This window comes from Procambarus clarkii, chromosome 42 (assembly GCF_040958095.1).
Source record: "Procambarus clarkii isolate CNS0578487 chromosome 42, FALCON_Pclarkii_2.0, whole genome shotgun sequence".
Classification (NCBI taxonomy): domain Eukaryota; kingdom Metazoa; phylum Arthropoda; class Malacostraca; order Decapoda; family Cambaridae; genus Procambarus; species Procambarus clarkii.
The window spans coordinates 33,751,477-33,767,330 of NC_091191.1; the positions used below are offsets into that span (position 1 = coordinate 33,751,477).

The 15,854-nt window shown below is 50.4% G+C and overlaps 1 protein-coding gene across 1 annotated transcript in view; it reads left to right on the forward strand.

The window, feature by feature from the left end:
* LOC123749975 (putative neural-cadherin 2) overlaps positions 1-15,854 on the forward strand; it is a 248,062-nt gene that overhangs the window by 138,129 nt on the left and 94,079 nt on the right. The window contains exon 9 of the mRNA XM_069339741.1: positions 15,598-15,786. Within this exon, the coding sequence (XP_069195842.1) occupies positions 15,598-15,786 (189 nt within the window). The remainder of the gene's footprint in view (positions 1-15,597; positions 15,787-15,854) is intronic.

Here is a 15,854-nt window from a genome sequence, read left to right on the forward strand (position 1 = left end):
ATATGCTTCTTTCTCTACACTTCTCTTCTAATTTTCATGTTATGTGATTGAAAGAGAGAAAGAGAATTATCAGGGTAAAACACCAAACCATTATGATAACACCCAGATGGGAGGGTATTTTTAGGTGGGAGAAAAGTTATGTAATGACACATTTACACCAGCGACGCTCCCCCTGGCCCCATAGGGAGCCGCCATGGGAGCCGGTCGGCCGAGCGGACAGCACACTAGACTTGTGATCCTGTGGTCCTGGGTTCAATCCCAGGCGCCGCCGAAAAACAATGGGCAGAGTTTCTTTCACTCTATACCCCTGTTACCTAGCAGTAAAATAGGTACCTGGGTGCTAGTCAGCTGTCACGGGCTGCTTCCTAGGGGTGGAGGCCGGGTCAAGGACCGGGCCACGGGGACACTAAAAAAAAGCCCAGAAATCATCTCAAGATAAGATGGGCACGGCGGCGCCGTCTGACCACATGGACACCGGCGGCTCCCCCCTGACCACATGGACACCGGCAGCTCCCCCCTGACCACATGGACACCGGCAGCTCCCCCCTGACCACATGGACACCGGCAGCTCCCCCCTGACCACATGGACATCGGCAGCTCCCCCCTGACCACATGGACATCGGCAGCTCCCCCCTGACCACATGGACACCGGCAGCTCCCCCCTGACCACATGGACACCGGCAGCTCCCCCCTGACCACATGGACACCGGCGGCTCCCCCTGACCACATGGACACCAGCAGCTCCCACCTGACCACATGGACACCGGCGGCTCCCCCTGACCACATGGACACCAGCAGCTCCCCCCTGACCACATGGACACCGGCAGCTCCCCCCTGACCACATGGACACCAGCAGCTCCCCCTGACCACATGGACACCGGCAGCTCCCCCCTGACCACATGGACACCAGCAGCTCCCCCTGACCACATGGACACCGGCGGCTCCCCCTGACCACATGGACACCAGCAGCTCCCACCTGACCACATGGACACCGGCAGCTCCCCCCTGACCACATGGACACCGGCAGCTCCCCCCTGACCACATGGACACCAGCAGCTCCCCCCTGACCACATGGACACCGGCAGCTCCCCCCTGACCACATGGACACCAGCAGCTCCCCCCTGACCACATGGACACCAGCAGCTCCCCCTGACCACATGGACACCGGCGGCTCCCCCTGACCACATGGACACCAGCAGCTCCCACCTGACCACATGGACACCGGCAGCTCCCCCCTGACCACATGGACACCGGCAGCTCCCCCCTGACCACATGGACACCGGCAGCTCCCCCCTGACCACATGGACACCGGCAGCTCCCCCCTGACCACATGGACACCGGCAGCTCCCCCCTGACCACATGGACACCGGCAGCTCCCCCCTGACCACATGGACACCGGCGGCTCCCCCTGACCACATGGACACCAGCAGCTCCCACCTGACCACATGGACACCGGCGGCTCCCCCTGACCACATGGACACCGGCAGCTCCCCCCTGACCACATGGACACCAGCAGCTCCCCCTGACCACATGGACACCGGCGGCTCCCCCTGACCACATGGACACCAGCAGCTCCCACCTGACCACATGGACACCGGCAGCTCCCCCCTGACCACATGGACACCGGCAGCTCCCCCCTGACCACATGGACACCAGCAGCTCCCCCTGACCACATGGACACTGGTGGCGCCCCTGACCACATGGGAACTGGTGGCGCCCCTGACCACATGGGAACTGGTGGCGCCCCTGACCACATGGGAACTGGTGGCGCCCCTGACCACATGGGAACTCGTGGCGCCCCTTACCACATGGGCACTGGTGGCGCCCCTGACCACATGGGAACTGGTGGCGCCCCTGACCACATGGACACTGGTGGCGCCCCTGACCACATGGGAACTGGTGGCGCCCCTGACCACATGGACACTGGCGGCGCCCCTGACCACATGGACACTGGTGGCGCCCCTGACCACATGGGCACTGGTGGCGCCCCTGACCACATGGACACTGGTGGCGCCCCTGACCACATGGACACTGGTGGCGCCCCTGACCACATGGGCACTGGTGGCGCCCCTGACCACATGGACACTGGTGGCGCCCCTGACCACATGGGCACTGGTGGCGCCCCTGACCACATGGGAACTGGCGGCGCCCCTGACCACATGGGAACTGGTGGCGCCCCTGACCACATGGAAACTGGTGGCACCCCTGACCACATGGAAACTGGTGGCACCCCTGACCACATGGAAACTGGTGGCGCCCCTGACCACATGGAAACTGGTGGCGCCGTCTGACCACATGGAAACTGGTGGCGCCCCGGACCACATCCAAGGAAATAATTTAAGGTTGCCACAACGTATCTGGAAAGTGTTGGGAAGTAGTGACAACGTTTGTTTTCACGCATTAGATACGTAATTTTGTGTGAATGTAATTAAGTTCCAAAACGTCTTGCACGAAACAATGGCTAAAAAACAATTTGAAACCTTGTGGCAACCTTAAATGTTTTATAAACGTAGTTTTTGTTATTGCTGTTATGTATATATATATTATATATATATATATATATATATATATATATATATATATATATATATATATATATATATATATATATATATATATATATATATGTATATATATATATATATATATATATATATATATATATATATATATATATATATATATATATATATATATATATATATATATATATATATATATATATATGTCGTACCTAATAGCCAGAACGCACTTCTCAGCCTACTATGCAAGGCCCGATTTGCCTAATAAGCCAAGTTTTCATGAATTAGTTTTTTTTCGACTACCTAACCTACCTAACCTAACCTAACCTAACTTTTTCGGCTACCTAACCTATAAAGATAGGTTAGGTTAGGTTAGGTAGGGTTGGTTAGGTTCGGTCATATATCTACGTTAATTTTAACTCCAATAAAATAAAATTGACCTCATACATAATGAAATAAGTAGTTTTATCATTTCATAAGAAAAAAAATAGAGAAAATATATTAATTCAGGAAAACTTGGCTTATTAGGCAAATCGGGCCTTGCATAGTAGGCTGAGAAGTGCGTTCTGGCTACTAGGTACGACATATATATATATATATATATATATATATATATATATATATATATATATATATATATATATATATATATATATATATATATATATATATATATATATATATATTTATATATATATATATATATATATATATATATATATATATATATATATATATATATATATATATATATATATATATATATATATATACGTCGGAACCCAGTAGCCAGAACTCACTTATCGGCCTATTATGCACGGCCCGATTTGCTTAATAGGCCGAGTAATTTTCTTTATTTTCAACAAATTGATTCCTATTGTTTTATTTTAAATATTATTATTATATTATATTAAGAACATAAATTATTGATTTAGTTATGTTAGTTTAGGTTAGGTTAAGATAGGTTAGGTTAGGTTAGGTAGGGTTGGTTAGGTTCGGTCATAGGACCTAACCTAACCTCCCCCTCCACTTCCCCTTCCTCACTCAGCCCCCTTCTCTTACCCCTCCCCTTTTCCCCCTCCTTTTTCCCTTCCTCCACATCCCCTCTTCTCTTACCTTTCCCCCCTCCTCTTACCCCACTCCACTCCTCATCCCCCTTCTCGTTCCCTTTCTCTTACCCCCTTTATTCTTCCCTCTAGTCTTTCCCTTCCTTCTCTTCCCCTTCTCCTACCCCTACCCCTCATCCCCCTTCTCTTTCCCCTTCTCTTACCTCTCCCCTTCTCTTCCCCCTACCCTCTCCCCTCCTCTTCCCCTTCTTTCTCATGACCCTTCTCTTACTCCTCCTCTTTGCCCTCCCCCTCTTACCTCTACTTCTCCTACCCCTGCTATTCTTCCCCCTTCTCTTCTCCTCTGTCACTAAATTTCCTCCTCCCCGACGTCCTCCTCCTCCTTTTCTCCTCCCCTCTCTTCCTCCTTCATCCTACACCTACTCCTTCCACCTCTACCTCATCCTCCTTCCTCCTCTGCATCGACCTCCTCCTCCTCCTCCCCCCTCTTCTTTCTCCTCCTCCTTCCTTCTCGCCCCTACTCCTCCTTTCTCCTCGCCCTCCTCCTTCTTCTTCCTCCTTGCCCTCCTCCTCCTCCTCCTTCCTCCTCGCCCTCCTCCTCCTCCTTCCTCCTCGCCCTCCTCCTCCTCGCCCTCCTCCTCCTCCTTTCTCCTCTCCCTCCTCCGTCCTCCTCGCCCTCCTCTTCCTCCCTCCTCGCCCTCCTCCTAATTCCTCCTCGCCCTACTCCTTCTTCCTCCTTCCTCCTCCTCCATCCTCCTCGCCCTCCTCCCTCCTCCTCGCCCTCCTCCTCCTCCTTCCTCCTCGTCCTCCTCCTTCCTCCTCGCCCTCCTCCGTCCTCCTCGACCTCCTACTCCTCCTTCCTCCTCGCCCTCGTCATTCCTCCTCGCCCTCGTCCTTCCTCCTCGCCCTCCTCCCTCCTCCTCGCCCTCCTCCGTCCTCCTACTCCTCCTTCCTCCTCCTTCCTCCTCGCCCTCCTCCTTTTTCCTCCTCGCCCTCCTCCTCCTTCCTCCTCAGCCTTCTCCTCCTCCTCCTTCCTCCTCGCCCTACTCCTCCCTCCTCTTTCCTCCTTGCCCTCCTCCTAACCCTCGTCCTCCTTCTTTCACATCGTCCTCCTTCTTTCTCATCGTCCTCCTCCCTCCTTGCCCCTCCTCCTCCTCCTCCTTCCCTCTCCCCCCCTCTTCTTTCTTCCTCGTAGACCTTCTGCTTCCTCCTCTGCCTCATCCTCCTTCCACCTCTGCCTCGACCTCCTCTTCCTCCTCGAGCTCCTCCATCATCTACTCCTCCCCGACCTCTTTCTTCCTCCTCCACCTCTTTCTTCCTCCTCGACCTCATTTTCCTTCCTCTTTGACCTCATCCTCTTACCTGGAATTCTTCCTCCTTCTTCCTCTATCTCCTCCTTCCTCCTCGCTCACTTCCTCCTCATCCTCCTCCTCCTCTCCTTGTCCTCCTCCTCCTCCCTCCTCGCCCTCCTCCTCCTTCCTTCTCGTCCTCCTCCTACTTCCTCCTCGCCCTCCTCCTCCTTCCTCTTCGCCCTCCTTCTCCTTCCTCCTCGCCTTCCTCTTCGTTCCTCCTCGCCCTCCTGCTCCTTCCTTTTCGCCCTCCTACTCCTTCCTCCTCGCCCTCCAACTCCTCTTCCTTTCTCCTTGCCCTCCTGCTTACTCCTTTCCCTCCTCCCTCCTCGCTTTACTCCTCCTTCCTCCTCGTCCTTCTCCTCCTTCATCCTCGGCCTCCTCCTCCCCCTTTCTCCTCGCCCTGCTCCTTCCTCCTTGCCCTCCTCCTTCTCACCTTCATCCTCCTGCTTCCTTACACTCCTCCTCTTTCTTCCTTGCCCCTCCTCCTCCTTTCCCCTCCCCCCTCTTCCTCCTTCCTCCTCTGCCTTGACCTCCTCTTCCTCCTCCTCTTCCTTCCTCCTCGAGCTCCTCCATCTTCTACTTTTCCTCCTTGACCTCATCCTCATACCTGGAATTCTTCCTCTTTCCTCCTCAACCCCCTTCTTCCTCTTTGCTCTCCTCCTTCTTCCTCGCTCTCCTCCTCCTTCCTCCTCGCCCTCCTCTCTTCGTCCTCCTCCTCCTCCCTCCTCGCCCTTCTCCTCCTTCCTCCTTGCCCTTCTCCTCCTCGCCCTCCTCATCCTTCCTCCTCCTCGCCCTTACCCTCCTCCTCCTCTTTCCTTCTCGTCCTCCTTCCTCCTCGCCATCCTACTTTTTCCTCCTCGCCATCCTACTTTTTCCTCCTCGCATTACTCCTCCTTCTCCTTCGTCTTCGCCCTACTCTTCATTCTGCCTGGCCCTCCTCCTCCTTCCTCCTTGCCCTCCTCCTTCCTCCTCGTACTCCGCCTCCTTCCTTTTCGCACTCCTCCTCATTAACCTTCTCTTTAACTTCCTTCTCTACCTCACCCTCCTGCCTGCTCTGCCTCGACCTCCTGCTCCTCCCTCTCTTCCTCCTCCTCCTTCTTCCTCGATCTCCTCCGTCTTCTACTCTTCCTTCTCGACCTCGCTCTCTAACCTGGAATTCTTCCTCCTACCTTCTCGACCTCTTCCTCCTCTTTCCTACGCGACCTCCTCCTCCTTCCTTCTTAACCTCCTCCTCCCTTCTCCTCTTTCGCATCCTTCCTCCTCCTCCTCGGCCTCCCCCTTCCTACCTTACCCACTCCTCCTTCCTTTTCGACCTCCTACTTCTCCTTCCTCTTCCTCCTTCCTGTAACCATCACTCACCAGTGCCACCAACAACAATAACCAACCACCACTACCACTCACCACAACCCACCAAAATTAACCACCACCACCATGGATTCTCCATTAAGTGAAAAATGAGTAAAAATTATGAATTAACCTTTGTCATGATCCTGTTTTATCTTACTAAATATAGAAATATCATTTTAATTCTACATTTATATATATATATATATATATATATATATATATACATATACATACATATATATATATATATATATATATATATATATATATATATATATATATATATATATGTATGTATATGTATATATATATATATATATATGTATATGTATATATATATATATATATATATATATATATATATATATATATATATATATATATATATATATATGTATGTATATGTATATATATATATATGTATATGTATATATATATATATATATATATATATATATATATATATATATATATATATATATATATATATATATATATATATATATATGTCGTACCTAGTAGCCAGAATGCACTTCTAGGCCTACTATGCAAGGCCCAATTTGCCTAATAAGCCAAGTTTTCATGAATTAATTGTTTTTCGACTACCTAACCTACCTAACCTAACTTTTTCGGCTACCTAACCTAACGTAACCTATAGAGATAGGTTAGGTTAGGTTAGGTAGAGTTGGTTTGGTTCGGTCATATACCTACGGTAATTTTAACTCCAATAAAAAAAATTGACCTTATACATAATGAAATGGGTAGCTTTATTATTTCATAAGAAAAAAATTAGAGAAAATATATTAATTCATGAAAACTTGGCTTATTAGGCAAATTGGGCCTTGCATAGTAGGCTGAGATGTGCGTTCTGGCTACTAGGTACGACATATATATATATATATATATATATATATGTCGTACCTAGTAGTCAGAACGCACTTCTCAGCCTACTATGTAAGGCCCAATTTGCCTATTAAGCCAAGTTTTTATGAATTAATGGTTTTTCGACTACCTAACCTACCTAACCTAACCTAACCTAACTTTTTCGGCTACCTAACGTAACCTAACCTATAAAGATAGGTTAGGTTACGTTAGGTAGGGTTGGTTAGGTTTGGTCATATATCTACGTTAATTTTAACTCCAATAAACAAAAATTGACCTCATACATAACGAAATGGGTAGCTTTATCATTTCATAAGAAAAAAATTAGAGAAAATGTACTAATTCATGAAAACTTGGCTTATTAGGCAAATCGGGCCTTGCATAGTAGGCTGAGAAGTGCGTTCTGGCTACTAGGTACGACATATATATATATATATATATATATATATATATATATATATATATATATATATATATATATATATATATATATATATATATATATATATATATATATATATATATATATATATATATATATATATTAAACCTAGAAGAGGTACCACCTCTGGTGCAAATAAGTAAGTAATTATCAAAAGAAGGCAGCAAACCGGGAAGGCTATGTAGCACCATCAAAAACGCAAAATAATCAGAGGGCGCTAAATATCACCAAGGATGCCAATACGAGAACAAAAACGCATAAGGCGAACGATATCAAAAGTATCCGAGTCACCAAGAATTCTATCGAGGGACAGGTGACCGCGAGGGGTGGTCGGAAAGCAAGACACACGCTCGTCCTGGAAGTCAGGACATTCAAGAAGGACATGCACGACCGTAAGAGGGACAATGCAACTAGGACAATAAGGAGCAGGGCGGCGCTCCATCAAGTGACCATGGGTTAAGCGAGTATGGCCAATACGCAACCTCGCCAGAGCTGTTTTCCACCGCCGGTTACGGTGGAAGGAGGACGGCCACGAGGAAACACAACATTTAAGAGTACGTAGCTTGTTACCAGTAACAGACAACCAAGAAGCCTGCCAACGGGTAAGGACTGAGGAATGGATAACCGAGTAAAAGTCGGAATATGGAATGCCTTTACGAGAGATGGGACAAGAGCGGACAGCTTCCTTGGCGGCAGCATCCGCACGCTCATTTAAAGACACTCCAATATGGCTGGGAACCCAACAAAACTCAACCGACTTAAATTTACTGTGAACGAGAAACAGCCAATGCTGGATCTCGACAACTACTGGATGAACCGGATCAAAGGACCCGAGAGCTATGAGGGCACTACGAGAGTCAACAAGAACTACAAAGGAAGACTGACAACGAGAAAGCAGGAGACGAAGAGCATAGAGAATAGCATAAAGTTCCGCTGTAAAGATGCTAGTCTCTGGAGGCAAGCGACACATATAAGTGCGATCAGGAAAAACAACAGAGTAGCCAACACCGTCCGCTGACTTAGACCCATCGGTGAAGACAGAAACGGAGCGGGAGTGAGAAGAAAAGTGCTCGAGGAAAAGGCGTTTTAGAACCGTAGGAGGGGTAAAAGCTTTAGTGATACGGGTCAAGGATGTACAAAACCGCGGAAGAGGGACCCTCCACGGGGGCAAAGAAGGAACAACACGAGGAGAAACATCAGAAACACGAACGGAAAGAGAATCCTGTAGGCGAGATAACCGGACAGAAAGAGGGAGGTGGTGAAGAGGAACAGGAACCGCAGGAGGGGTAAAAGTTAAAGCACGACAGAGGCGAGAGGAAGGATGTTGCAAGGACCGCGCAAGATAGCGAAGACAGTAGCGATCACGGCGGTCCTGGAGAGACAGGAAGCCAGTGTCAACATACAAGCTAAGGATGGGAGTCGAACGAAAGGCACCAAAACTGAGGCGCAACCCAGTATGGTGCAAAGCATCAAGACGGCGAAGAGTAGAAGGAGAAGCAGACGAGTAAGCAGGGCAACCATAATCGAGCTTAGACAGGACGAGAGAGGAATGTAAAGCAAGGAGAGTGCGCCTATCTGCCCCCCAAGAAGTATGGGACAAGACCCGAAGGAGGGTAAGGGCCTTAGCACTCAACACGGAGGTAAGAGATATGGGGAGACCAAGACAAACGAGTGTCAAGGAATAACCCCAAAAGCTTCGCGGAATCTTTGTATTCAAGGGGATGACCATAAAGTGACAAAGAGGGTCGAAGAACAACCCGTTTCCGCGTAAAAGTCATGGCACAAGTCTTAGAAGTAGAGAACTTGAAGCCATGATCTGTGGCCCAAGACGACACGGCATCAATTGCAAGTTGAAGCCGGCGTTGAAGGAGAGGCGAATCATCACCCTGACAACAAAGGGTAAGATCATCGACATAGAGAGCGGAGAAGACACCAGAAGGAAGAGAGGAAAGAAGACCATTGAGGCCAACCAGAAAAAGAGTAGTGCTCAGAACACTACCCTGGGGCACACCTTCGTATTGCTGAAAAGAGGGTGAGAGAGCGGTACCAAGGCGCACCCGAAAGGAACGACGAGAGAGGAAGCTGCGGAGAAAGAGAGGGAGATGACCACGAAGGCGAAAAGAATGAAGTTGAGATAGGATATGATAACGCCAAGTGGTGTCGTAAGCCTTTTCCAGGTCAAAAAGGACGGCAACAACGGAGGTCTTCGCAGCAAAAGCAGTACGAATATAGACCTCCAAGTTCACCAGGACATCTGTCGTGCTGCGGCACTTGCGGAAACCAAATTGAGAAGGGGAGAGGAGGTGATGGTGTTCCAGGAACCACATCAGACGAACGTTAACCATACGTTCAAAGAGTTTGCAGACACAACTCGTGAGAGCAATAGGGCGAAAGTCCTTAGGGGAAGTACCCAGAGACCCCGGTTTGCGAACAGGGAGGACAACGGCATCGAGCCAGTCCTCAGGGACTGACGACGACTCCCAGATCCGATTGAACAGACTCAGAAAATACTGAGACGTGCTCGGAGGGAGATGGCGAAGCATCTCATAATGAATACCATCGGAGCCCGCCGCCGTAGAACCGCAGAGGGCCAGGGCAGAACGAAGTTCCGAGAGAGAGAAGGGATCATTATAGGGAAGCTGAAGATGAGTGCAGAAATCTAAAGGACGAGACTCAAGGACAGGTTTACGAAGAAGGAAAGATTGGGGAAGATGAAGACCAGAGCTAACAGAAGAAAAGTGGGAACCCAGCTCGGAAGCGACCTGCAACGGGTCCACCACAAGAGTATCATGGAGGTGAAGGACCGGTGAAACATCGGGAACGAACTTACCCGCTATCTTGCGGATACGCTTCCAGATCTGGGCCTGAGGGGTTTCGGACGTAATTGTTGAGACATAAGATGCCCAACATTCACGTTTAGCCGTACGGATGGCCCTACGGGCCACCGCACTCGCTTTCCGAAAGAAAAGAAAAGAATCGGTCGTCTGCCTACGGCGGTGCCTCTTCCAGGGCTGCACGCTTACAGCGGACAGCCCGAGCACAGTCCGCATTCCACCAGGGAACGCACTTCCGTGGACCCCGGGAGGAAGAGCGAGGGATAGAGCGGAGGGCAGCGTTGAAGATAGTGCCATGAAAAAGGAGGAGAGCACGAGAGAGAGGCAGAAGGGAGAGGTCAGAGAGAGTAGCACTGAGGGAAAACAGGGTCCAGTCCGCCTAAGCAAACTGCCACCTAGGGAAAGAGAGGGAAGGGCGAAAAGAGAAAAAGGAAACAAGGATGGGGAAATGATCACTTCCATGGAGGTCATCAAGAACCTGCCATGTGAAATCTAAGTAAAGAGAAGAAGAGCAGAGAGAGAGATCAAGACAAGAAAGGGTGCAAGTCCGAGAGTCCAAATGAGTGGGCTCACCAGAATTCAGAAGAGACAGGGAAGAAGAGAGGAGAAACGGCTCAAGAAGGCGACCCCGGGCATTCGTCAGAACGTCACCCCAAAGAGAATGACGACAATTGAAGTCACCCAGCAGGAGCACAGGCTCCGGCAAGGAGTCTAAGAGGTGTTTCAAATCAGGAAGAGAAAGCGGGACACTCGGGGGGAGATAAATGGAACAAACAGTGTACCATTTCCCCACAAAGACACGAGCAGCAGAACAATGGAGAGGTGAAGGAAAAAGTAAAGGAACAAAGGTAACATCAGCACGAATCAAAAGAGAAGAAGAATTAGAAGCCCCAGCAACAGCTGGGGGGGGTGAGAGAAAGGAATAGCCACGAAAATGACCAGGACGAGCACCAAGCATCGGCTCCTGGAGACAGACACAAAGGGGCGAAAACCGCGAAATCAGAAGTTGGAGTTCGAGGAAATTGGCGTAATAACCTCGAACGTTCCATTGAAGAATGGACAACGACGAGAAGAGAAAGGACGAAACCAGAGAACAAGGAAGAAACAAAGGCGAAAGAGCAACAGAGCACGTTAAAGAATATCAGGGTCAGCAAAGTCAGGGTTAGGGGGCATGGGTAAACTGAGCAAAGACGGAGGGAAGGAAACGGGAGAACAGATCAGAGGTGGGCGGGCGGGGTCCAGAGGAGGAAGAGGAGGAGACAACGGAGAGGAGCAGGCAAGGACAGCAGTAGGAAGAGGAGGAGTAGAAAGAGGGGAGCGTACCTCAGTAAGGGCAGCAACTGAGAGGGAAGCGGGGGCTAAAGAAACCTCCATAGCAGGAACAGGGGGCACAACCACCGAAATGGGAGGGGAAGGAGCGAGAGAGGCAGAAGTAGGGGCCGAGGAAGAAAGCGAAACCTTCTTACCCGCCGGGGAGGAGGAAGGAGAGGAGCCAGATTTACGCTTCTGACGTAAAGAGACAGGTGTTCCAGCAACCACGTACTGGGCAACGGATTCGAGCGTCTCAACAGGAGAAGCTGAACGAGAGCACACATGACGGCCGTTTGGAGAGCGATGGACATCAGCCCGCACCGACAGGCGGCGGGGAAAGTCAAGAGACGGAGGGGAAGGAGGAACCCAGGGAGACGAGGAAGAAGACACAGGAGACATGACAGACCGGGTAGAAGGAAGGGGAACCCCAGACAGAGGACCAGGGGGAGGATCCTTCGGGAGAGAACCCAAAGGAATAGAGGAGGGGGCAGTGGGCGCATCAGGGTCCAAGGCCCGGAAACGGTTGTGAGTCTGAGGAAGGCGGGAAGGATGAGGAGAGGAAGAGCGCAACACGCAAGCATAAGAGATATTAGCATAAGGCGGGAACCGGCGAACCTGGCGTCTCGCCTCAGGAAAAGATAAACGCTCCCGGTGCTTCAAGTTGAGGACGGCTGCCTCAAGCTTGTAATGGACACACGTACGGGAGGGCCTCACCGCAGTTGAGGCAACGAGCCTGGGGAGAAGTGCACTCCGACTTAGAGTGACCTTCGCCACCACACAAAGGACAGAGAGAGACAGTCCCGGAGCAGCGGAGGACACCATGCCCAAACCTCCAGCACTTGTTGCAGAGCCGAGGAGAAGGAATGTACTCCTGGACAGAGCACCTGGCACCAGCAAGAATGACAGAGGGTGGAAGGGTCCTACCATCAAAGGTAATCTTCACAACCCGGAGGGGTTGACGGCGACTACCACGAGGGGGACATGTAAACGTGTCCACCTGGAGAATAGAATGGCCCTGGGCAGCAAGGATATGTCGAATATCGTCGTGGCAGTCGCGCAGGTCCCGAATACCGGTCGCAACATGGGGCGGGAGCAAAATAGTGCCAACACTAGCATTCAACTGAGCGTTCTTCGAGACCCAAACAGGGGTCTCGCCAAGGCAGGATAAGGCAGCCACGCGGGAAGCAGCATCCTGAGAAGGAGCAGCAACGACACGCGTACCGAGACGAGTGGGGTTGAAAGTAATGGAGGCATCCACGGAATCAACGAGATGTCGATGGAGGGAGAAATCGTCAGGAGGCGCAGAATCAAGAGGGAGGAGATCAAAATATTTGGCCCACGAAGCGGGACCAAACAAGGCTTGATAGGTCGCAGAACTGGAAGGAATCGAGCTAGGGCGGCCGTGACGAGGACGGCGGTGAGAACCCCCAGAGAGAGAGGGGTTAAAAGGCGCAGTAGTTACAACTAGAGAAGGAGCCGCGCCAGGGGACGAGGTAGTCACCACTGGGGGCTTGGGGCTCGACCCAACCACAGAGGAGGGAGGGGAGCCAGGGGAAGGAGTCAGAGAGGCCAAAGGAGGAGCAAGGTCGGGGCCCAATGCAGCGAAGGCTACAGAGCCCGGTCTTCCAATACGGACCGACTCGGGGGCTTGGTCGCCCACCCCACGAGCCTGAGAAGGTAAACCAGAAGCAGCCGAAACAGGGGTTATCATCATTACGAAAAGAAGAATTCATTCACGAATGTGCCCCCACACCCACCATGGAGCCACAATTAGAGGCAGGACACCCAACAAGAAGCTATCGCCGATCCTGCCGGGACCACCTAAGGGTGCGTCGTGAGTATACGCCCCACAAACGCCACCTTAAGAAACCGACAGTCCGTCGAGATCGGGTTCAGTGACGAAAGGGGGATTGAGAATAAAAGGTTCCCCTCGCTCTCGACATCGGGTACTACAGTTCTACGGGTGCAAGAGTATGCCTCCTCAAGCACCCGGGCGTCAAAATAGAAGAAGTCCAAGGGAAGAACCAGAACGAGCAAAAGGTCGGCAGGAAACGGCAAGCAGATAGGAGAAGAGGGGGGAGAAAAACGAAACAGAAGGAAAAGGAAAAGATGCCCAGCAGAATTGGAGAGGACGGCAGCAGGAGCACAAGGCTAGAGAAGGACAGAGGACTGCCCCAAGGAGCATCACACTCCGGCAGCCGCCCACTAAGCCCCCACACAGCGACAACGAGCTGAGCGGGTAGGGGGATCTCTGGTGCAAGTGTAGGGACCCATAGCCTCGGAGAAGAAAATAAAGAGTACTCAGAGAAGACCATGTGGATCCTCACTGAACACTTTGATATTTTCTTCTCCTACCACCCCTATTCTTTTGGTATGTGTGTATATTTATCTAACTTTATTTGAAAATGTCATTACACAAAAAAAAGTTACAATATTGATTACATGCAGGGTACAAGGCTGCTTGTCACAAGTTGAACAGCTCCTCCAGCTCCTCAGATGGCGGGCAGAAACCATGGACGCAGTGAGCATTTCCTCTCTGGATTGCCACACTAAGGCGCTGAAAAATAAAACTGGCAGCTCTAGGGTCTCTAGTTGTTTCGATTATCTTAGACCCCAACTCCTTCAAAAAGCTAGCAGCACTTTTACCCCAGGCACCAAGTGTCTGAGGTAATTGGGACAAAATTGTAGTGGTGCTCAAGGTCTCTGTATATATGTGACTTGGCAGCTTCCCGGTGATTGGCAGCGCCTCCTGCTTGTATAGCACTGAAGTCAACATAGGTATTGGCTAAAGTTGAAACGCAAGTGTAGTCCCACACCAACTGTCTACCATTCTTCCAGGGGTTCATCATGATTCCGTCTGGGTGACCGACAGGCTCATCAAAGTTGCGGGACATTAGGTAATGGCGCTCTCTCCCTGCTGGACAACCAGCTGTGGTAGGGCTTCTCTTAATAATGTCATTGACTTCGCCGTGTCTTGTATGCCATCCTCCTGTCCTTTGGCAGAGAGGGCCATGCCATCCGTATCTGTAGGCCTCTGCCTCGCCACAAATACACCTGTATTCGGTGTGGATTGGGGCAGCGAGGCGGAGAGCCACGGCAATTCGGAGGGCCTGCGGTGTGAGACGGGAGCCGGTTGCTGACATTGGGGTTGCTAATAGTAAATCACCTGCATGGGGAGCTGCTGCAGCTCTAAGTATAATATATATATATATATATATATATATATATATATATATATATATATATATATATATATATATATATATATATATATATATATATATATATATATATTGTACATAGTAGCCAGAACATAGATCTTGGCCTACTATGCAAGGCCCGATTTGCATAGGACCACAGGGAGGACACAGCCAGGTATCCTACACTAATACCCGCCACTAACCGCAGGGAGGACACAGCCAAGTGTCCTACACTAATACCCGCCACTAACCGCAGGGAGGACACAGCCAGGTGTCCTACACTAATACCCACCACTAACCGCAGGGAGGACACAGCCAGGTGTCCTACACTAATACCCGCCACTAACCGCAGGGAGGACACAGCCAGGTGTCCTACACTAATACCCGCCACTAACCGCAGGGAGGACACAGCCAGGTGTCCTACACTAACACCCGCCACTAACCGCAGGGAGGACACAGCCAGGTGTCCTACACTAATACCCGCCACTAACCGCAGGGAGGACACAGCCAGGTGTCCTACACTAATACCCGCCACTAACCGCAGGGAGGACACAGCCAGGTGTCCTACACTAATACCCGCCACTAACCGCAGGGAGGACACAGCCAGGTGTCCTACACTAATACCCGCTACTAACCGCAGGGAGGACACAGCCGCGTGCGCTATAAGATAGCAGAGGACAGTGACCCCAGACGACAGTTCAGTGTAGACGGGTCGGGGGCGGTCTGGGTTGTGGGCGGCCTGGATCGCGAGACAGCGGCCGCCCACTCCGTGCTGGTGTGGGCGGTGGATGACGGCACCCCTCCAAGGACTGCCACAGCCACCCTCACTGTAAGTACACATGTTATTCACTGTATCAGCACTGTATGTACACATGTTGTCACTATATCAGCACTGTA